The sequence below is a fragment of the Mustela lutreola genome, chromosome 10 (assembly GCF_030435805.1).
Source record: "Mustela lutreola isolate mMusLut2 chromosome 10, mMusLut2.pri, whole genome shotgun sequence".
NCBI lineage: Eukaryota > Metazoa > Chordata > Mammalia > Carnivora > Mustelidae > Mustela > Mustela lutreola.
In genome coordinates, this window is record NC_081299.1 from 79,102,254 (window position 1) to 79,125,601 (window position 23,348).

General features: G+C 33.0%; 1 protein-coding gene across 6 annotated transcripts in view; it reads left to right on the forward strand.

Moving 5' to 3' along the window:
• MTF2 (metal response element binding transcription factor 2) overlaps positions 1–20,162 on the forward strand; it is a 60,584-nt gene extending 40,422 nt beyond the window's left edge. For 5 of the 6 annotated variants that reach the window (XM_059135407.1, XM_059135409.1, XM_059135410.1 and 2 more), the window contains 9 exons: positions 1,403–1,498; positions 2,350–2,418; positions 3,484–3,607; positions 10,111–10,178; positions 11,702–11,872; positions 15,664–15,769; positions 15,890–15,942; positions 16,054–16,158; positions 17,726–20,162. In XM_059135407.1, the coding sequence (XP_058991390.1) occupies positions 1,403–1,498; positions 2,350–2,418; positions 3,484–3,607; positions 10,111–10,178; positions 11,702–11,872; positions 15,664–15,769; positions 15,890–15,942; positions 16,054–16,158; positions 17,726–18,083 (1,150 nt within the window). In that variant the 3' untranslated portion in view covers positions 18,084–20,162. The remainder of the gene's footprint in view (positions 1–1,402; positions 1,499–2,349; positions 2,419–3,483; positions 3,608–10,110; positions 10,179–11,701; positions 11,873–15,663; positions 15,770–15,889; positions 15,943–16,053; positions 16,159–17,725) is intronic. The other variant, XM_059135408.1, reaches the window with a different exon arrangement.
• Positions 20,163–23,348: the final 3,186 nt, after the last annotated feature.

Below are 23,348 nucleotides of genomic sequence, written 5' to 3' on the forward strand. Positions count from 1 at the left end.
TGTCTGTAAAAGTTTACCATGACTGGGACATGAGTTCTTGATGAAACATAAATAAATGAATGTATAGATGAATGAGTTTTTAGCTCTTCATTCTTCCTAATCTCTAATTCTTAATGGAATTTTAAATTTGTGATTTAACCTTTTCATAACAATTCTTAGTTTTAGGTCACCTGCAGATTTAAGAAACATTTGTCTAGTTTCTTTAATCACTTATAAAATAGAGATACAGTGAATAAACATAGAGAATGATCTTTTCCTTTATTCATTTATACCTAGCATTTGGTTTAAAGTATTACTCAATATAGGTGGAAGCCATCATAGACCTTTTTTTTTTTTTTTTTTTTAAAAGATTTTATTTATTTATTTGACAGAGAGAAATCACAAGTAGATGGAGAGGCAGGCAGAGAGAGAGAGGGAAGCAGGCTCTCCACTGAGCAGAGAGCCCGATGCGGGACTCGATCCCAGGACTCCGAGATCATGACCTGAGCCGAAGGCAGCGGCTTAACCCACTGAGCCACCCAGGCGCCCCATCATAGACATTTTATGAAGTGGATCATTCATTGTTCTTGAAGTCCCATGACCATGTGAACTGTGTTTGATATTGTTAGCCACTCTGACTTTAGTAGAGGACCTAGCTACCTATCTGGAACATAATTAGCATTTTTTAGTCTTTTGATGAATGAATAATAACCTTACTTAATATCAGTCTTCATTCCTTTGACTGTATGTGGCTTATGGTTAATTGGGGACTGACTTTTTGAGCAAAATAATTATTGGAAAAAAAGGCATTATTTGGGTGGCCAGTAAGGACATTACATCAAAACCGCATACCAGCTGAAAAGAGAGGATATCCCTAGATAGAGATTCAGTTTTAGCTTCTTCGGCTATCTGAAAAATAACAAAACCTGTCACAAAGGCTTTATATCTGGTAAAGTCTTTGATTAGATTTATAATTATGTTAACCAAATTTATATATAAAGGTGTTATTTTACATTGCTTTTCATTATACTGGAAAGGAATAATGGAAACACTGTGACAATGCAGAGCTGCCTGTGACTATTGGGTATATTGGGCAAACAGCTGTGCACGTCAGTAACCTCTGAACTAATCTCCCTTAGGAGATGTGGAGAGTCAGTGTGAAAAAAAAAATCCTGGGTTTGTTTTTTGGCACAGATTCTTCACTCGTCTAGGAACCAGGCTTTATAAATTCTTGTGGATTAGAAAGGAGGAGTGGAATCACCAGTAGCCTTTTGGGAAAGAAAAATTTTTGTGTTAAATATAGCAGAAATATTATGGTTAATCATGACTATATTTTGTATAATGCCACTAGATTTTGTTTTGCTTTGTTTTTAAAACTTTACCTGGAAAAGTAGTAATTTTAATCTTTTTATCTTTCTTATAGCTGGTATTTAAAGATGTTACAATGCTGCAAATGTAAGCAGTGGTTTCATGAGGCTTGTGTGCAATGCCTGCAAAAGCCAATGCTATTTGGAGATAGGTAAGAAGGCCACTTGAACTTGACCAATTGATACTTTTTTTTTTTGGCTTTTATACTGTAGTTATGTTTACAGTTTCAGATTTCTAAATGTAATTACAAATAATTTGTGAAGGAGTCACTGAAATGATAGACTTTATTAAATTATACATAATTTTAAAATACACATAATTTTTGTGGTTTTAGGTGTTATTCCAGAATAGTTTTAAGTATTTGATCAGTGATTGTATTTGCCCCTATTGCCCCACAATACTCTAAACTATTCCCATTGGTACCTTCCTTTTAAAAACCTCAAAGGGATCCTGTGACAGAAAATTGGAAAAGGCTACAGAACCTTGATAAAAATTTACACCCTCCTCCTGCTATTTGGAATAGCAGAGAGCTCTAGGAAGAAAAATAAAATAGCACTGAACTTGGCATAAAAAACCTGGGTTTTAATGTTGGCTTATGCTGCTTACTGTCTTTCAGAATTTAGGAAGAGAAGCTTATTTTCTTTTATGTTACCTGATTGTTTAAAGCATTGAGTATAACACTGTATATGGGGGCTGCCATCACAGCTCATGGTATACACAAGACATTAGTAAACTGTACCTGTGTATGAACCTGTGTGTGAGCTCTGAATGTCTAATGGGTAAAAAAAAAAGTGCTTTTGCCCCCCCCCCATATATGAACTATTTCATTATTTGTCATTAACTGAAAAACTTTAAATCACAGTATCATAATTCAGATTATATTTTGCTTTGTGTATCGCTTATCTTTTGTAGGATATGTACTTGCTGAATATTAGCTTTAATTGTTGAATAATTTATGTTTAGCTTTGATTACTCAGTATGCAACTTTTCTTTTTTCCTTAGGTTTTATACATTTATTTGCTCTGTCTGCAGTTCTGGACCAGAATACCTCAAACGTCTACCATTACAGTGGTAAGTATAGACATTTCTGTTAAGGAACAATAAAGGGCCATATTCTTAAACCTACAGGATGAAATGTTTCTGAATATGTTAACTTGGTTTAAATAAAAATTTGCTTTTCTTTATGCTTGGCTTTCTTTTACTTATCCTTAAACCTGATGTCATTTCAGTAAAGATTATCTAGTTTAATTGCTGAAATAATAAGGCCATTTATTTTCTAATGCATAGAATGTAGCTTCACATACCTTTTAGATTTTCAAAATTCTTATTCATGTTTTTAATTCTTTTGGCCTTCAGAATAGCATACGGCAGAAGAGAGAGGTCTTATACGAAATATGCTGGTTTCTGCTTTAGTGTAATTCTTGGGTATGGGAAGTGTGATGAATTTTGAGAGATTTCTGATAAAATGCTTATAGTAAGTACTTAGAAATTTTTTTTAATTTTGTTTTCTTTTTTAAAGATTTTATTTATTTATTTGATAGAGAGGGAGAGAGACAGCGAGAGAAGGACTATAAGTAAGGGGAGTGGGAGAGGAAGAAGCAGACTCCCTGCTGAGCAGGGGGCCTGATATGAGGCTCCATCCCAAGACCCTGGGATCATGACCTGAGCTGAAAGCAGATGCTTAACTACTGAGCCACCCAGGTGCCCCAGTACTTAGAAATTTTTATTAAATGTTTTATGTATTTTAGGAAAAGATAAGATTTAACTCATGACTCAGATAAAGTCTGTTAAAATATGAGCTGTTCTATGGCTTATATATAAGTGAAATGTAGATATTTTTATTATGAGTTATTTTTTCTAATATAGTCACTTCCTCTTTGAATGCATCTTAAGAAATTACTCAAATTCCTTTTAGTTTATGTTTACTACTCAGTATAAGCAAGTATTTAGTTAATGTTTGCCAATTATTTTCATATGTAATTTATTACATTGTGATTATAACTTATGCTGTTGACCCTCTGCTTACCTATATACTTCAATTTGGATTTTTTAATTGCTGTTTTTATTTTTTAAAATGTGATTTCGTAATAACTAAAAACATTGCTTTTGTATATTGTGATTATTTTTGGATTCCAGGGTAGATATAGCACACCTATGCCTTTACAACCTAAGTGTTATCCACAAGAAGAAATACTTTGATTCTGAACTTGAGCTTATGACATACATTAATGAAAACTGGGATAGATTGCATCCTGGAGAGGTAAGTGGTCTTAGAGCTAACTTTATTAGCTACTTGATGTCAATTTTTGTTTTGTTTCTGTTAAAAACAACTAAGATAAATGTATAAGTTAAACATCTATCAGGGCCAGCCCTCTCCTCCTGTTTATTGCCTGTTGACTCGGAAAAATGTAGGAGGAAGTAAATTATTTGATTTTCTGAAGTGAGAATCATTATAGTTAAAGATAGGAGGGTCCTTAGTGAAATTCTTATTGTGTATCTTATGTTTCCTCCTCCTGTTTTTCTAAGTTTCTATAGATTTAGGAGATAAAACCAACACTCTTCCTTCCTCTCTTGTTGGTACTCCCTTGTATATAATCTTTTACTTCCAGGAATGGGGGGCACCCAGTAATAGTGTTAGAGTAATGTGTTAGGGAGTAAAGCTATTCTAACTGGAGATTATCCCCCTCATTCTGACATCTCATTTTGCTTTTCATTTGGGAAGTCTAACCACTTATGCTGATTTACAGAGTCTTTAAAAAAAAAGCAATGTAAAAGTTAATGCATGTTCTTTGAAGAAGATTTTGAAACAGTGGACAAGCACAAAGAAGAAACTTTAGTGGTTAACCTGTTTTAAGGATTTATTTTGAATTATTAAAATCTAGATATTAACTACTCTTAGCTAAATGTTTTATTTTTTGTTTTGTTTTGTTTTTCATTCAGAGAAGGTGGGAGTGCTGGGATAGGGCAAAGGGAGAGGGAGAATCTTAAGCATGCTCCACACCCAGCATGGAGCCTGACCCTGGGGCTTTGTCTCACAAACCTGAGATCATAACCTGAAGAGTCAGATGCTTAAGGGGTTGAGCCACCCTGGCACCCCTAACTACTCTTAGCTTAAATAAAAATTTTGTTTTATAATATGTGGAATCAGATGTGTGAATTTTAGTCACATTACTTTTGGAAGAGGTAAAAGTTGTGTAAACTAAAGAAGTTTAGGAAGAATTTTTACTTTTGTAGCTTTTAGACATGGGGCAGTTTATAAATGGTTCATGTCAAATAGTATATCAGGGTGTTTTGAGTTGTTTTGGGGGTTTTATGGGGCATCGGGGAGAACATAATGCACATTTAAAAGCTAGTTTGTGGTAGGTCAGTTGTGCAAATTATAAAACAAACACTTGCAGGATACTTTGATTTTTTTAAGTAAAAGATATTATTAAAATTAATTGAGCTAAGATGTTTTGAGTGTTAGAAGTTGGAGCACAACATTCTTTTCTGTTATATGTTTTTTCCAGATGAAATTTGAGAGAAAACCAGTGTCTTGCAGAGTTGATAAATTTTAATAGTAATGATTAGTAATAATAGTAATAGTAATAATAATGATGGGTAATAAATTTTAATAGTAATGATTAGTAATAATAGTAATAGTAATAATAATGATTGGTAATAAAAGAAAAAAGTAAGTATAAGGCACTAGTGGCTATAAGGTTCATTATAGTCATCTTTAATATTTAATACTTTAATGAATACTTTTTTTTTTGTTTGTTTGTTTTTTTATTTGACAGAGAGAGAGAGGGATGACAAGTAGGCAGAGAGGCAGGCAGAGAGACAGAGGGGAAAGCAGGCTCCCTGCTTCTGAGCAGAGAGCCTGATGCGGGACTTGATCCCAGGACCCTGAGATCATGACCTGATCCGAAGGCAGAGGCTTAATCCACTGAGCCACTCAGGCGTCCCTACTTTAATGAATACTTTTAAAGTGCTTTGTTTCTAACCATGGTTCCTTCAGCACTTCATATGCAGATACATCTCTATTCTTAGTACATTTTATGTTTCACATGATTAAATTCTGTAGTAATTACTTCGTTGTAGACAGTGGGCACACATTTAAAAACTCTTACTTTATTTCAAATGCTTTCTTTTATTAAAATGGAAAATTATACTTAGGTTTTATTTAAGATGCTGAAAATAGAAAACAAAAATCACAATTAGACTATTAGTCTAGACAGTTAGTCTAAGAAATTAATTCAGTTTATGAATCTCAGGTATTTTAGTTCTAGCTATACTTCTGATACATATAAAAAATTTATTAGTAGATACATGTTTTCATTTTCTGTAGCTTATGTGATGTCTTAGAAATAAGACATGCATTCAATTCAATTTCTTATTCTTTGCCAATAAGGAAATTTTTTAAATTTAAAAATTAAGAACATTATACTCTAATAAAACTTTACAATGGAAAAGTTTACTTTTCTGGGGAGTGTTTCCATTTTTTGGAGCCATCAAGTATATTTTCAGAACAAGTGACTTTCTAATCATTTCCCATTGCTTTTTCCCTGCATTAAAAAAAAAAAACAAACCAAAATATTCAGATTTAGATTAGTCGTTCCATCCTCAAATATTTAGAGGTGAAAGTTCAGCTTTTAACTCTCTGTATTAATCTTTTAAATCTTTATAATGTCATGATTGATTTTGAGAGTATGATTTAATAATAGAGACTATAAAATTTATGCCTGCCTCAACATTTATTTGTAACATTTATATGTAATTAATTAACTAATGTAACTTAGTTTAGTTTTAAATGTTTGTGATAATAGAAACAAAAATAATACAAATAATGGATTATTCCAGATCATTAAAGTAGTGTATTTTTGGTTAACTGAAATTGAATTGCAAATTGAGTTTTGTCACTAATCCAGATTTAGTTTTACGAAACTTTCTTTTTGTTTATAAAGACTTTTGTGTTAAAAAATCTTTTTATAAGATAGGTTTAATTACTAAAAAATATGGGAAATCCTGCATGTTAAGTGTATTGTCATTTGAACACTGGTTCTTACTATAAATACAATCGATTATATAACATAGACACTTGGTCTAGAAGGTTCTTCTCAGAATGAAACAAACAAAAAAAATGGTTGTGATTTAACTCTCTCTTAAATGTGGAGTTTTTTTCCTCCATGTGGATAAAGGAATAAAATCTTGTGATGACTTGAGAAGTTGATTGAGAGTTTTATGGCTTTTTGTTTAGGAATATATATATGGACACACTAATCACAGGGAGGTACTTACATTAATTTTCTGAGCTGAATTAGGACTTAATTTAATATGTGATAACACTGGCCAAAATTTAATAGTATTTCTATATTATTTTGGAAGTCCTGTAAATACTTACTTCAATTTCTAATTACTTAGAGCAATCTTAATAGAATCAGTGGTATCCTTTTAGTGTTTTATGCTTTTTTTTTTTGATATAAAGGAAATGCTATGACTTCTTTTATAACAAGTTTCAAAAATATTTGAAGGCAAATTTACCATTTATGTATATTTCTTTTCTTAGTTGGTTATTTCAGGATTGTGAAGAGTGGTTGAAACTTAGAACATACTGGAACATAATGATAGTTCTATATCCTGTTTTCTTATGCGATTTTTGTTTTCTTTCTTTTACATCTTTGAGACTTTGTGCCTTATATAGACTGAATGAGCAATTTGAGAAACTGTTGTTTTGTAATTTTTTTTTTTGAGATTGTAAAAATATATAATGCAATATTTGAGATCCAAATAAAGGTTGCTTAAGGGTTTTTATTTAGAATGAGGAAATAACTGTTGTACCAGGTTGGTTTTGAGAGTTAAAAAGAAATATTCATACTTCAGAATCTAATTATTATTATTTGTCCTTAATTTCTAATGTGATCTGAAATCCTAGTTTTATAAAGGCAGCCTACTTTTCTGTTAATGGTAATCTTAAATTTCAGCCCCCAAAGATTCATAGCAGAGTAGTATATTGAGTGCTACCTTTTGAAGGATGTAGGGAGAAAGTCATAAACTTAAATGAAATACTATAGCAGGTACGATGTTTTGGCTAGAGAAAAAAAAATGTATAATAGAGGTGGTATAATATTTTAAAATGAAAATTATAAGAAATATGATTAACAACAATACTTGAGGCTTTGAGTGTTTTGTATTATTATACAGCTGTATAGGTTAGCAAATAAATTACTTAACCCTGTTTTGCATACTTAAGCCTAGGCAGCATGGAATTCAATATTGGTAATTCAAAGGTATATTTTATTGAAAGGAAGAGCTATAACTATACCTAATAGCATTTATATCTATAAAGAAATTTACAACCCTGAGAGTCAAAGCATAATGTGAGATTAGTGTCTGTGGTGGGAGAAACGAAAATGGATATTATGTTAGCAGTATTATAAACCTCATGATCAGATGGTAGACTTAGAATATGGTGCTGTTTTAATACAGATTATTTGATTTAAACTATAATGTCTGTACTTTGGGTCTTCAAAATGCAGAAAGGGATCCCTTGGCCCCATAATGCAAGTTCAAATATATATAGTTCTATGGAAAGTAGTTTTGGAGTGCTGAAGGAACTTACAGATAAAATATCTGAGAAACCATAGAGAGCAAGTACCAAAAGAAAGAGTTCATTGTGCTTTACAAAAAGTAAAAGAGGAATAGATTTGAGAAATAGTTTTGTTGTTGATTTTCAGCAAGATTGTAGAGTACATTTTCCAGATGTGTGGTTTGTGAAGATTTAAAAAGCTATAAGGAAAAACACTTTTATTAGAATAAATCATATTAAATATCCACCCCCCCCCCCCCCCCCCCGTTTTATATGGTTAGCCACACTGGTAAGTCAAATGCTATAGGTATAGTATAAACATAGTGTAACTGAATTCCATATTAGGTACTAAAATTTGAACTGGTTAAAATTAAAAGTAAAAAATGGATATGTAACCAGTTGAATAATAGAAACAGAAGCATTCAATGGCTTGGAAATACTCTTGAGGGAGATTCTAATGGAGAGCCACAGGATTCTGTCTTTGTGTCTAATTTTAAGAAGGATGACAGAATCAAGAGAAAAGATTATCTCAAACACTGACCTGAAAACAAAACAAATTAACAATAGTTACAAATAAGTTCTGCTCTTAGGCTTAAATACACATCCAGCCAGTTCAGAAGAAGCAGTGTATGATAGCGAATACTTGATTTCATCAGTTTATCTGATAAGATTTTAGAGTTCAGGTGAGGAGGTGGGGATGAGGAAGAGATGAAATTAGCCAATGTGTTTGCTAAAAACTTTCAACCTACTCTTAAACTTAGGCATCTTATACTTAGACATGATAGCTCCTATCAAATATTTGAAGAACTGTCTTGTAAGAGAGGACTAGAAGAGTTCCAGGAAGGAAGATTTGTCCACCTGTGAAATGGGCTTCCTCAGTGGGTGTCTCATCAGCTTTCATCATTGCTAGTATTTAAACCAAGGTTGAACACGTATCAGTACTGCAGTGTTGATGGAACCTTGAATTACATGGACACTGCAAGTGTCCTTCAGGCTTTAATGTCTGTTGTGTTATTTCTTTTTTAATAGAAATTCTCTTTCATTGAACACTGCAGAAATTACAGTAGGAGGAAGTAATAGGGTATAGAGGCATGAGCACCAGACTGTCCTATTTCTTTTATTTTCTAAAAGCACCCAGTGTATTAGCACAGTATGGGCTGTTAGTGAATGTTGAATGGTTGTACTTATTGTCACTTGGGTTCAGAATTTTAGCTCTTTCACTAACCAGCCATTGAATTTGAGCATTTCATTTAACTTTTATATCTGTTAACTAATTTATAAAATAAAGAGAGTTGGAGTAGATGACTCTGTAAATTTCTTCTATCTCTAACATTCTATCTGACAGATTTGTTTACTCTTCTTGAAGCAATTCTGAGCTTTGATAAATTGATAAAAAACATACTGGTGGTACTCTTGGAAGTCAGCTATGATATTCTGGATTTATTTATTTTTTTAAGTTTTTGTGATTTTAACTAAGAATGGTCCCTTTATAAGAATTTAGAATTTTTTTGCTATTGAGCCCTAGGCTTTAAACTTAGAAGAAGAGGCAGAAATGACTCTTGAAGAAGCCTTTTGAAATCAAAAAACACTTTCTAGAATTGAATAGATTTTTAAATGATTTTTGATGATAAAATATTACTGAGATACTTTGAGTTTTAGGGCTGGCTAGTATCTGTAAGTTTTCTGAAAACAACCCCTCCCCTCCAGTTTCACAGAATTTTTCAAAGTTATGGAGATTATTGGTAAATAAAATTTTATGTTTTCATTACTTTTTATACTCCTCCCTAATAATATCTATTAGATCCAATATATGGTTAATATTAAAGTCATTCTAATATATTATTTTCTCAGATTACAGAATTAAATTTAATAACTAAGAAAATTCCATTCTTGTAACATTTTCCGGTTTACAGTTCTTTCAGCCATATCATTTGATTCACATAATTACTAGTGAAGTAATTAGGGGAGGATTTTTACTTCCCTTTTTATAGATAAGAAACAATCTTAAGAGGTTAAATGGCCTTAGATCATGCAGCTAGTCAGTGAGGACCTGGATTTAGAATTAGAATTTAGATCTTCTGACAGTATACTAGTCAGTACACTTTTCTTCTGCATCACATTGCCTCTGTCTAGCACCTGTATATTACTAATTGATGAAATTATAGTGCGTTAAATTGTTTCTTGATACTTCACAGCTGGCAGACACACCAAAATCTGAAAGATATGAGCATGTTCTGGAGGCATTAAATGATTACAAGACCATGTAAGTTGATTTATTTTGTGTATCCCTATGAGGGAGACATTTAGTAAGTATAAGGAATAATGGCATTGTTTAAGGTTTGTGGGATTGGTGTTTAGAACTAGTACAAACCATTTTAAACTTTTTAATGTCCTGTTTTTTAGTCTGAGTAAACAGTGATTCTCAAGGGTTGGAGAAGGGAAAAGCAATCCTCTGGGAATGGTGATTGAGAGGCAGACATACCAATATCTTAGGAATTTGGCCTATTCAGTTGAAAAACATATTCAGTGATGACTTGTTTTTATAATGCAGTCTCCTGAAAATAAAATCTTAGCTGGTGGGAAAATGTTAAACGATAGTGGAAAATACTGTAGAGCATATTGGTTTTAAAATGATTATGAGATCTTCTAAGATTTTAAGATTAGTTATTGTCAACAGAGAAAAGTAGTATTAGTACTAAATTTTTGATAATTGGTTATTGTTTGATATATTCTTGTATGGGCTTTCCTTTTTTTAAAAAAAGTCTACATTTTAAAAAAACACTTAAAAATTGCAATAGAAAAAAATTTTTTAAGTGTTCAGGCTGGCTGTAACCAACCATTGAGTTATTTTATAAAATTTTTGTTTCTAACAAGTTGCTTCTTTTGAACTGGACAACATTCCCTCCTTAAAAATGTTATAATACTAGTGCCTAGCTAGATACTTAGGCCAGTTAAAAAAGCCATAAAGTGCCTGAGCAGTTACTGTACTGGTAAAAAGTACTTTACGGGATGTGAATTCTGTAATCCAATTTAGGGTACCAGAAATAATACATCTATTCCTATTATGATAGAAATATTAGCTCCCATTTCTCAAACCTGTGTAACAGTGGAAGAATATTCCAAGCAATTTGGTGTGTGGTTCCTCAGGTTAGGCAGGGCCTAGTAGAACGAAGGTAGGTGAGGTGTTTTGGAGTAGGGAGCCTGAGGACTTTGGGAAACAGTCATGAAACACATTTTTCAGAGACCTAAACCCAGACGGAAATAACTTTTCCCTGCTCCATGTTATTTCCAATTCTGGAACTGACATACTGGAGACTCCTTTTATTTTTTGAACCTCTCATACTGGGTCCCCTTTTCCACTCTTAACAGCTGTTACTTTCTGACTAGGTTTCTCCCCTCACAGATCCACTCTGAAATAGAATTCTTCTTTTCCTAAACCTTTCTTGAAATCTTTTAAACAGATGACACTGAAATATGGAAAAGCACATTTTAGGACTAAAAAAAGACCATGCTTTACTCTTCTTCCTTTAAAAAGTTAGAAGTGGACATGTGCTCTTCTCTTCTGATTCTTTCCCTCCCTCCTTACTCCTCCATTATATCCTACTATGGAGTGGCTCTGGAGCAGATAAGAATCAAGGAAAGGAAAGCAAAGAGAAAGAATGAGTTTTTGTAGTATTGGGTGGACTTTCATGTATAAAGGCTTTACATCTGAAAGTTATGAGTTAGGGTCTGCCATGTATATGTGTTCAGTTTTTAAATTTTTAGTTAATTTTTTTAAAAATTTAGGTTTATGTCTGGGAAAGAAATAAAGAAGAAGAAGCATTTGTTTGGGTTGCGAATTCGTGTTCCTCCTGTGCCACCAAATGTGGCTTTCAAAGCAGAGAAAGAACCTGAAGGAACATCCCATGAATTTAAAATTAAAGGCAGAAAGGCATCCAAACCTATATCTGATTCAAGGTAAAAGTGATCTGTGGCTTAGTTTTTCTCTTTAGCTTATTTGTAACTAAAAATGTGTTATTTAGTCTCATTAGTATATTTGAAAGTACAAGTGGTAGTTACCTTGATTTGTTTTCCTGTTTATAATTTCTTGCTTAGACAAGGTACAAAGAGTTAATTTAATTTAGATGTTTATTTATTTATTTTAGATCTTAGGCTTTCCAGGAATAAGTCCTGTTGATTTTGTTAGCAGACAGTTTAAGTACTGGCCTGTATATTTGTTTGTTCATTTCTCATCCATCCATCCATCCATCCATCCATCCATCCATTCATTCCATTTATCAAGCATCTTATTATGTAAGTGCTGGAGATATAATAACAAGACAGACTTTGTTTTTGCCCTGATGGTATTAATAGTATAGTGGGAAGGAAAGGTGATAAACAAAACAATTACAGGTCATGTTAGGCCATCTTGGACATAGCATATGGGTTTAGATTGTTCTGGGATGGATATAGGTAAAGCAGTCTACTTTTAAAGAAGGAAGCTTAAGGAGAGCCTATTTAAGATGATACTTAAGCTGAAATTCAAAGAATGAGACAAACAATGTGCAGAACAAAGGGAAGAGTACTGCAGGTGGTGGAAATAATAAGTATGAAGGCTGTGAGGCATGTTTTAGGAACTCACAGACTAGTAGGGGATGAATGAGGGCTAGAGAGCAGCATCAGGTGTTGGAAAGTTGGGTGGGACTTGATCTTTAGAGTCGTGTAGGTCTCCTAAGGAGTTCGGATTGTTTTTAATGATGAGGAGCTATTTAAAGATGTAAGCAGACTGAATTATCTTTTAAAAAGACATCTTTGTATGCTCTTTGGAGAGTGGATAGGTATAGAGGTAAGAATAGAAGCAAAGGAAACGAAGACTGCTGCAGCTGTGTAGGTGAAAGATTGTCTGAGTAGTGCTATCAGTCAAATGGAGAGAAAATAGATTTAAGATCTCTGTTGGAGGCAGAATTTATTGACTTTACTAATGAATTAAATTTATGAAAAAAACGGAGGAGTGAAGAAGTTATATAATGCTCCGATTTCTGGCTTGAGTAACTGGTGGGTGGTGATTATCTGTTATCAAGCCCTGCAAGAGCAGATTTGGCAAGGTGAGTGAAGCATTCTTCTGTCTCATACTAATTGAATTTGAGATTTTTACAAGGGATATCTAAGTGATGATGATGTTAGATATAGACTTCTGGGTCTGTAAGTCAGGAGTTCCTGAGAGGTCAGGGCACATGATACAAATTTGGAAGCTGACTTATAAGGCCATGAAAATGAATGAAATTACCTAGGAAGCAATAGCTGGGGTGGGGAGGGAGTTACTGTGGCCCCAAATAATGCCCTGTTATCATTTGGAGATTTGGAAGAGGTGAAATAAACAAGAGAGACTAAAAAGAATGATCAGTGAGATAGGAGGAAGCTGAGAAAGTTTGGTGTTTTTGAAAACCAAGAGAAAGGGAAGTGTTTCAAGAAAGATTAATGTATTAAACAGTATTGAATGCTGCTGAGAAGTGGATTTAAGATGAGAGAAAAATGTTTATTGCCAAAGATAGTATTCTGTTATTAGTGACCTTAACAAAAACAGGGGTTTTTGTTTTGTTTTGTTTTGTTTTGGAGAGGAAAGAATAGAAGTCAGATTGAAGTGGGTTAAGGTATGATTGAATCCAGCACTACTCAATTAACATGTCAAAACTGGGCTTTTTCTACTAATAAAAGGGGCATAGGCAGATTCAAAATAATGATGATAATAAAGGAAAAGTGGAAACTAGGAAAGGAAATCTTTAAGAAATCTGAATGAGAAGGGAGAAAGTAGAAAGGGAGGGCATGTGTCAACAGCACTCCAAAGTAGTTTTATTGTGAAGAGAGGTAGACAAATGGAAGCTGAAGAGGGGAAGGAAGTACTCAAGTGATGGCTTTTTAATAGATGGAAAATTAATTGGAAGCTATCTTTATATACTGGTAGGAATGATCCAGTGGAGAAGAGAGAGGGAAGGTAATTGAAGATATCTTAAAGTCCTTGAGAAACTAAAAGGGAAGGGATTTAGAACATAAATATGTTTTTGATAGGACTTTTTGATAGGACTTACACCCTTTTGTTGAAATTGGGTGAAAATGGCTACAGATGCTAGTTCTGTTAGAGATTTAAAAGATGACTGAAGTTACTGCTTAGTAGCTTCTATTTTCTCAAAGAAATACTGAGGTGTGAAGAATGGCTGAGAGGATTGTGCAGAGAGGGAAATTTAAGGAGCAAATAAAAGGTATGAGATAGTCATCTTGGAGGTAAGAAAAGGTAAATTACAGTGTTTCATATCCATTTGAGTTTGTAATAAAGTAGATACTGCTTTCAAGTTTTTTTTCCCTAAAGGAAAACATACTTATTCTTAGCACTTTCAGATTTTATCATTAACCCTTTGCTATCAGTTGCCCATTTTATGAATTAGAAAAAAGGTTTACACAAATTTTCTCATTCCTGTCATATTAATAAGATACTCCATCTATGTTAGCTATCAGGTTTTCATTTGATGCCACCAGGAAATGGTTCAGCTTTCATTAAAGGCATTGTTTATTCCTTCTGGGTCCTATATATGCATTGGTACTTTTAATCTGAGAGTACTTTCTTTAGTCCAAGAGTCCTCTATAAATGTTGATTATCTTTCAAAAAAAAAATGTATACCCCATCTACCTTATCCTTGAGAGTTTTGATTATAGTTCTAGTTAAGCTTTTTTCCTCTAGTTCCCCAACTTTCTCCTTCCTTGTACTTTCCCAACTTTAGTTTGGTGTCTGAGTAGTTGTTTTCTAGTTTTCTCCATTTACCTCTTTCTAGCCCATTATATAGTAGTATTCCTCCTTTTCCATGTTTTTAAATTAATTTTTCCTGGGTGACTTTCTTATGGCACTGAATTATTAGCCTGCTTGTATACACCTTTGTCAACTTCTAACTATACTGTGAACCCCTTAGCACAGGGAAGATCTTTGTATTCCTATTATCTGATACCCCTTTTCTATGGTGGATAATGTTTGTTGAATAAATGAAGTAGATGTTCTGTATGTTGATATTTGTCCTTTCTTTTTTTCCTTTCTGTTAATTAGAGATGTCCTTGACTATTGCTTTTTCCCCCTTCCTAATGGTTGACATTTACTTTCATGTCTCAAAAATGGTTTTCTAGAGCTTTCTGATTGTGTCTTTTGAATGACTCCCTGCCTGATATGAATTCCTTCCTCTATACTCTGCCACCCTGGGCTTCATTCTCTGATAAACATCATTCAAGGAGATAGATAGATAGATAGATAGATACTCATTTCTAAAGGCAACCTGTGTTTATAACTAAAATATTTTAATACAGACACTTCCTGGCTCCACATGGGTAACTATTAAATTTGTAATCACTTTTAGTAATAAATTCTTGAAAGATCTCCCAAATACCCACATAGTAACAACCTAAACTAAGAAATCTTCCATCCAGTATAGTAGTCTGCTTTTGTTTTTGCTTTTTAACTTTAAGATGTTATATATTTTTCAGAATTGTAGTAAAGAGAACACTTTTTCTTAAACCTTTCATACATAAATATTTCTCAAGAAATGTATATTTAAATTGAAATGTATTATCTATGCACTTGACTAAACTTGTAGATTCAATTTTAATTTTTTATATTACCATTAATATAAAAAAAGTATAACCTAATTATTATGTAAGTAGGGTGTATATTATACATTGTCTTTTTATTTTCTTTATGCAGAGATTAAATACATAATGGTTTTATGTTTCAGGGAAGTAAGCAATGGCATAGAAAAAAAAGGAAAGAAAAAATCTGTAGGTCGTCCACCTGGTCCATATACAAGAAAAATGATTCAGAAAACTGCTGAGCCACCTTTGGTAAGAGGATGTGTTAATATATGTTTTCAGAGAGGAAAGAAGCTTGAAATTAACTGAAAAATGAGTATCTTTTCCAGTTTCTTCAGAATCATGCTTTAAATGTTACTTTTTATTTTCCAGGATAAGGAATCAATTTCAGAGAATCCTACCTTGGATTTACCTTCTTCTATAGGGTAAATAGAAAGTTATTTTTTCCTATCCTAGGAATTTTCTTTTGGGGGAAAATGAGTATTTCTATTGTTATGTAATATAGTCGTTATACCATTTAAATTTTTTTGTCTCAGGAGAACTGAGGGAACTGCACATACATCTAATACCTCAGATGTGGATTTCACGGGTGCTTCCAGTGCAAAAGAAACTACCTCGTCTAGCATTTCCAGGCATTATGGGTAGATATTTTATATTCTTATTCCTTACTAATTTTCTTCTAGATAATTTTTTCTTTGTAATGATTAAATACATTCTTAGCATTTGAAAGTGATACAAGTATGCCTTTGAGTGTTTAAGAAGCAATCTATATGTAGATTCCTTAGGTTGTTAATATTTATCAGGTCATTTTGCTGTGTACACAGAAAAGAGGTATAATGGTGTTTATAGGTTATATTCTTTTCCCTGAGACCTTTTTATACTTATAATATTTAGGTATGCCTTGCTTTAGGAAGACTTTTCTTTTTTTAAATATCTGAATCAGACATGCACATCCTTTTGTTACTAAAAAGATCTTAAACTCAGGATTTTTATCAGTAGCAGACTTCTCAAATATTTTAGTTAACCTGATTTTTTAGAAGGATACCTCTATTAAAGATATGTCAGTTATGAGAAGATAGTTTGCAAGTTTTTATACTTCCCTTAGTTTAATTTTTGTCCACAATTTAGAAACTGCTCATGTAAATCATACAAAAGTCAGAGTATCAAAGAGCTTAAAATGTAACTTATTTTTTAATGAATTGTGTAGAATAATGTGAACTGTTTTGGCCTCTTATCCAAGCACTTTGCTAATCTTCCTTTATACATTGTCTTATTTAATTCTTAAAACAATCTTTTGAGTTGTAGGTCTTGTTACTTCCATTTTAAAGATGAAGAAACTAGAACTTGAGAGAGTTTTAAGAAACATGCCCAGACTAGCATGTTTATTAACAAGCATAAGAGAGCTGGGATGTTGAGTTGAGCAGTGTGATTGTAATTTTTGAATTTAGCTATTCAATTTACATATTCAAATTAAATGTAAATTTGAATTTAGCTATTAGGCTATATTCTCCCCTTGTTATAAGGTTATAAAATCATTGAATTTCTGAGTCAAAAAGGACCTCAGAGATGATCTAGTTCTACTCCCCCCACTTGACCTCTTCACAGAAGAGAAGACAGAGGATATGAGATTTGAATTTGGCCAATATCATAGAGCTAGAGTCAGGGTACCCTGATTTCTAGTTTATGTTTATTCCAGTTCATTACATTACTTCACTAGCCCTAGAACTGGTAATAAGAGAACATTTATTCTAGTTCTACCATCTTTTTAAGCACATGGAACAATGTTGTATATAAAGTAGGTGCTTATTAAGTATTTACTGCATTGAATGAGTGAATGAACTGTCTTCTTTTTAATGATAAGACTGTTGACGATTTCTGACTAATATGAATAGGCCTCTTCTTGGTAAGAATATGTCTCATTGGCCTCGTAATTAAAAACTTCCTCTGATTCTTTTAAGCTTAATAGTACATTGTTAAGGAAGAAAAGCTCTTCAAAGGTCAGCCCCAAGAAGGTGATGGAATCTAACGAAGGCGAGTGATAATCCATTTATAAAAATAGCATGTATTGTTTTGGTTTGGCTGATTTTTATGTCAGCAAGGGTATATACTTACAGTAGAGTGATAGAAAAAAAATCTGAGAATATATTGTTTGGGCAAGATAAGCTTTATAAACTCAGTAGACAGTTAATGACCTTTCTTGTTCCATAGATTATCTGACTCCAGAAAAAGAACTCGTACAGGAAGATCTTGGCCTGCTGCAATACCACATTTACGGAGGAGAAGGGGTCGTCTTCCAAGAAGAGCACTCCAGACTCAGAACTCAGAAATTGTAAAAGATGATGAAGGCAAAGAAGATTACCAATTTGATGAACTCAACACAGAGATTTTGAATAACTTAGCAGATCAGGAGTTGCAACTCAATCATCTAAAAAACTCCATTACCAGTTATTTTGGTGCTGCAGGTAGAATAGCATGTGGTGAAAAATACCGAGTATTGGCTCGTCGGGTGACACTTGATGGAAAGGTGCAGTATCTTGTGGAATGGGAAGGAGCAACTGCATCCTGACTGTAGGACTGAACATTATGTTCACTGCACTCTCATTTTCTGTAGGTACAGTTCAAAGCCCTAAAGGATAAAGGAGTCTGGCTTTTACTATCTTTCTTAAAAAAAAAAAAAAAAAAAAAAAAAAAATTCACAAAAGGAGATGATACTAGCCTTAACATGTACCTGTCAATGTTATGGATATTGTCATAAAAAGATATCTTTTAAAAATCAGAACAGAGACTTAATTTTTTAAATCTTAAGATTTGTAGAATGTTTCTAGGATAGGATATTAAAAATGATTCAGATCCATGCATGGTGTTAGATAATTTTTCTAATTATTCCATTGAGTCAGTTTTTGTGATTAGTGGTTATCAGATCAAACAGATCATGTAGATAGATATAGCACAAGTATTTGGAGAAACGTTGTCTGTTTTGTTGCCAAAATGTTGGAAAAAATTTATTTCAATACCTTTCAGATTTCATAAAGTGCAGTGTATATAATGCCTACTAAAAGACTGTAAAATATTGAAATTTTCTTTCAAGCAAAGTGTAAAAAATATATTGAGCCTGTAAATTGCTCTGTGACTAGACTTCATTGTCGTCTTAATATATTCTTTGCATGTGCATATATATACACAGGTGTGTATATATATGTGTGTGATTATGTGACCTATGCAATACAAATTATGGGAATGGGCAGCTTTGGAGTATATATCCCATAATTCTTTTTTCAGGAATAGTTGCAGTATTTACACAGCAGCATTTCTTCTCAGGCTTTTATTGGGTGCTGTTGCTTGCTATGTATGAAGAGAAATGTGTCAGACAAGTTTAAAGTTTAGTGTGTTCTGAAGAAGGGTGTGAACAACAGTGTTCATGGGCTTTTAGAATGCTTTTCACTTTCAGTCCTTGTAACTCAGCTGTTCAGTACCTAAAACCAATTCAAATAATATGAACATTATCTCCTACTAGAAGTAACGTTTTCAAGTTTCCATGGCACATTTGATTGTAAATGTCTCTCAGTTTTAACAGTAAGTCTATAGGAGTCCCGTGAAGATTCCTGAAATGTCTGTAGTAAATGTTAGTCATGTTGAATAAGTGTAGTATGAACAAAGTATTTTATTGCACAGGGTTAACAAACAGTATGGTGCCTGACAAGGCTACTACTGTTTTATTACAACATTACCTCTTGTTTTTATAAAATGTACCAAGATTTAAATTGATAACTTTATTTTACATGTAAAAAACCAGTTTCTTTTATCACCAGTGTTAGAGTTGTCTTCTGTTTCTTTTTGTTTTGTTTTGTTTGTTTGTTTTCTTTTTTAGCCAAAGAGTAAACAGAAGAATATTCTTATTTTGGTGGCTATTCATTTTACTCTTAAAAGTGATTGGTGGATTTTGCCTAAAAATTGGGGAATTTGCCGCCAAAATGAAAAATATGTAAAGTGTAGTGGTTACAGAGCGGTAAAAATGTGGGTTAGTACTTATTTATTCCATTGATTGATTATTTGACTGTTTATAAAGAAAGTTGCTTTATTTCTTTAAACATCTTCAAAAGATGACCTTTCCTTGTCACATTATAGCCAAAAGAAGCAGAGAACTTCGTTGTCCTGCATTTGGTTCCTGGTTGGCCAGGTATAAATGAGCTTTACAAAAGTGCAAATTAAAAACTGTCACTTCTGTTTACCTCCACCAAAACTTGATTTTCCCCTAGCTATTAATTTAACGTTGCCTTTCCTGCAGCTGCAATATTTTGAATAACACACAGAGTTTGTGTTGATTTTGAATGTTTGTTTATATCTAGGGGTAATGGAAAATGTAAATCCCGTGTAACCTTATTCACTCCACCTGTATCATATTATTTCATTTTCCCCAAAGTCCTTTAATTCTAACTGAACACCAGCAGTATTTTAGTAATTCTTTCTTTAGTATACCTGGAAGATGATTTATTAAGCTGAACTGTCTTTAGACGTAATTATTGTGAATGTCTGTTTTATTTTATCATGGTGGTTCCACATGGCTCTGATGTTCAGTTTGTATTTTTGGAATTGCTTTACTTAGAATTAAAACAGACCAACATTAAATGTGTGTATTTTTTAAAGAGCTAATGAGTTTTGCTTCTGTATTTGCTTGAAAATACACACTGATGCAGTAAATGACTGCTTTAATTTAGCCAAGGAGCTAAGGATTTTCCAATTCCATTGTAAATATGTTCACTTGAATTAATCTTTATAAAACTTGGCTCTCATTTTCCACTTGTCCCTCAAATAATCTTAATAATTATTGTATGTTCATCTAAAATGATCCTCTAAAAAATAATGTTTAGTCAGCTTGTACACTTCCTACTTGGAAGACAGTATATCTCCCTCTATCTACCTTGTCCCCCAAATTCAAAAATTTCGGACTTTTCAACTATGTTTTTTCCTTTTTGCTTATATAGAAGGTGTCAGGTTCACATCAAAGTATTTTGGGTTTTTTTCCTTAAGAGCTTTGCCCCTAGACTATAGAAAGAGAAGATGTAAAAATAGTATGCCTTACTCTTCTTAATTACATTTTTATTCAAAACAAATACATTTTCATAAATATCCTGATAATAAATGATAAGTATGGATTCTTATATGATCTGACTAGATCAGAATATGAGATTATCAGAGTTATTTTATAAATTCTCATGTAGGAGTGATGAAGTCCGATCTTGCCTAGTCATCTTTTGTTACTAAATATTTAACAAATTAGTGCTCACTGATGTGTGATTTGAGGGTACCTCTCCCCTTATATTTTGCAAGTTATGTCCAACTGTAAAAGTTTGGTTTCTATTGTGTATATATTCAGAAGATTTCTTTTACCAGCTTGGAGGTAAAACTAATTCTTCTGAACTACTTGGTTGAGTTTCTGCCAGGTACTATTAAGTTTTGGTTGGAGCATTCTCTGACTTGCATAGTTCTAGCAGACCGTTTGTTATATAATGTGGTTCTAGAGTTGTTCGAATGAGGATATGATGGCAAAGGAAGATGCAACTTTGGGAAATAGTTTTTAAAAAAATGCCCTGTGTAATGTGGGTAAGTTTTCCTCTTTAAATTATTATATTTGAGTACTTCTACAAATATCCACTCCCAAAAGTCTCCTTTGGTTTCTTCTGTGGCAGTCATCTTCTTTCCTCAGGAAAATAAAAACTTGACAGTTAAATGTAAAGTAAGAGTTTTATCTGGTCATGGATTCTTTTCTAATTAGTAGCAGTTAAGAAACCAGATGTCAGACTGATAAAAGTTTAGATACAGGAGAAGTTATGAAAGCAAACTGATTGGCTCTCTGAATAACAACAAAGAGAATGGGAGTAAGTACAATATTTGTAATTTTTAATTACATCAAAATGTCTTAGAGCAATATCTAGATTAAAATATTATACTGTCTTTATGTTTAAAATCAGATTTATGACTTATGACTGCAAATAAACTAGCTCACTCTATTTTTCTTCCCTCACTTCTCCACAATAAAATCCCTCTTTGCTTGCTCCCCTGGCATTTTCTCTTTGTTAGAGATGATGAGTATTAAAACTGTATGCTTAGTAATAGTAATTCCTCACTTTTGCGGCATCTTCAAGGAATGTGATATCTCATTCAAGAAAATTCCACTGGATTTAAACAAATCAACAAATGAACAAAACCTTCATAGATGATAAAATGTACTTACTGGATAAAACAAAAACGTATCTTATTCAAAATCATTAGTCTAATTTTTGTTCCTTGTATTTACCAAAAGATACAGTCTTTTATCTTTTTTCTTTCCATGCTTTCACAGTGAGGGTGATACAATCTCAGAACAGACACAGATTGGTTCATGGGGGGCAGAAGGCAGAAAAAGTCTTAGATAATGGTTTGTGGCCCTCTGAAACTCAACTCTATGCAACGAAAAAAAATTTTTTTTTTTTAAGATTTTATTTATTTATTTGAAAGACGGAGATCACAAGTAGGCAGAAAGGCAGGCGGAGAGGGAGGGAAGCAGGTTCCCCACTGAGCAGAGAGCCCGATTCGGGGCTCGGGCTCGATCTTGTGACCCTGGGATCATGACCTGAGCTGAAGGCAGAGGCTTTAACCCACTGAGCTACCCAGGCACCCCTATGCAACAAAAATCTTATTCTTAGTATTTGATTACTTTCATTGAGTTTTCTTACATATCACAGGAGTAGCACTGACATTGAATTCATGGAACAAAGTATATGCAAGATCTGTACTACAAAACTATGGCAGATAACTTTTAAAATTTGGAGGGCTCTGTTCAATCTTGAAGTCACAGTGTGAGTAGTCTGCAATGCCTGTTAGCTTCTGCTGTCTCCCTTGTGGATGTTTATGTTTGATCCTTAGTGCTTTTGTGTGTAGCCTAGGCTTGGGAATTAAAAAAAAAAGTAGCTTACATTTGAGTTCTACCATGTTTATTCAACCCATCATTATGTCAAGTGCTGAAAAGAAATGTTGACAGTATCTCAATGAATAATATCTAGCAGCTAATTAAGTTTGTCGTATTAAGCGGAAGTTAAAAGTAAGCTGACCTAAAACAGTTCTTTTTTTTAAAATTTAATTTAATTTTTTTTATGTTCTAAAATTGTTTATGCACTAAAAACAATTCTTTAAGAAATCAAGTTTTTCAGATGTTTTGAAAGTCTTTTTAATTTAATTACATAATAATTATAGTGTTTCTATAAATTAATAATTTGCATATGTACTTTTAGATCCGTAACAATTTAAGTAAAGTACATTAAATTAAATAAATTACTCAAAATGGGGTTGTAAATTTAAGTTAAATATTAATAGCATCTAGTATAAATTAATGAAGGATTATGATTAATATTGTTTTGGTCGTTAATTGACCTCATGCATATTTATCTTTAATACTGTTAGTGGAATGTAAGGGAATTTTGCCTATACAGAATTTGAGACGAAAACAAGATTTTATGGGGTGCCTAGGTGGCTCAGTTGGTTAAGCATCTGATTCAATTTCAGCTCAGGTCAGGATTTCAGGGTTATGACATCAAGCTTGAGATTGAGCCCTGTGTCAGGCTCTGCACTAAGTGTGGAGTCTCCTTGAGATTCTCTCTCCCTCTCTGGCTGCCCCCCGCCCCCATACTCACTTACACTCTCTCCCTCTCTCTCAAATAAGTTAAAATCTTAAAAACAAGATTTTGTGAGAATTTGGGTTGCCTTTGCAAAATATATAAAGCTGACTTAGATATCTGTGAAGTTAAACTTTTCCTTGAGGATGAAGCATATTGAAGAGGGTTTTGGAAAAGAAGGT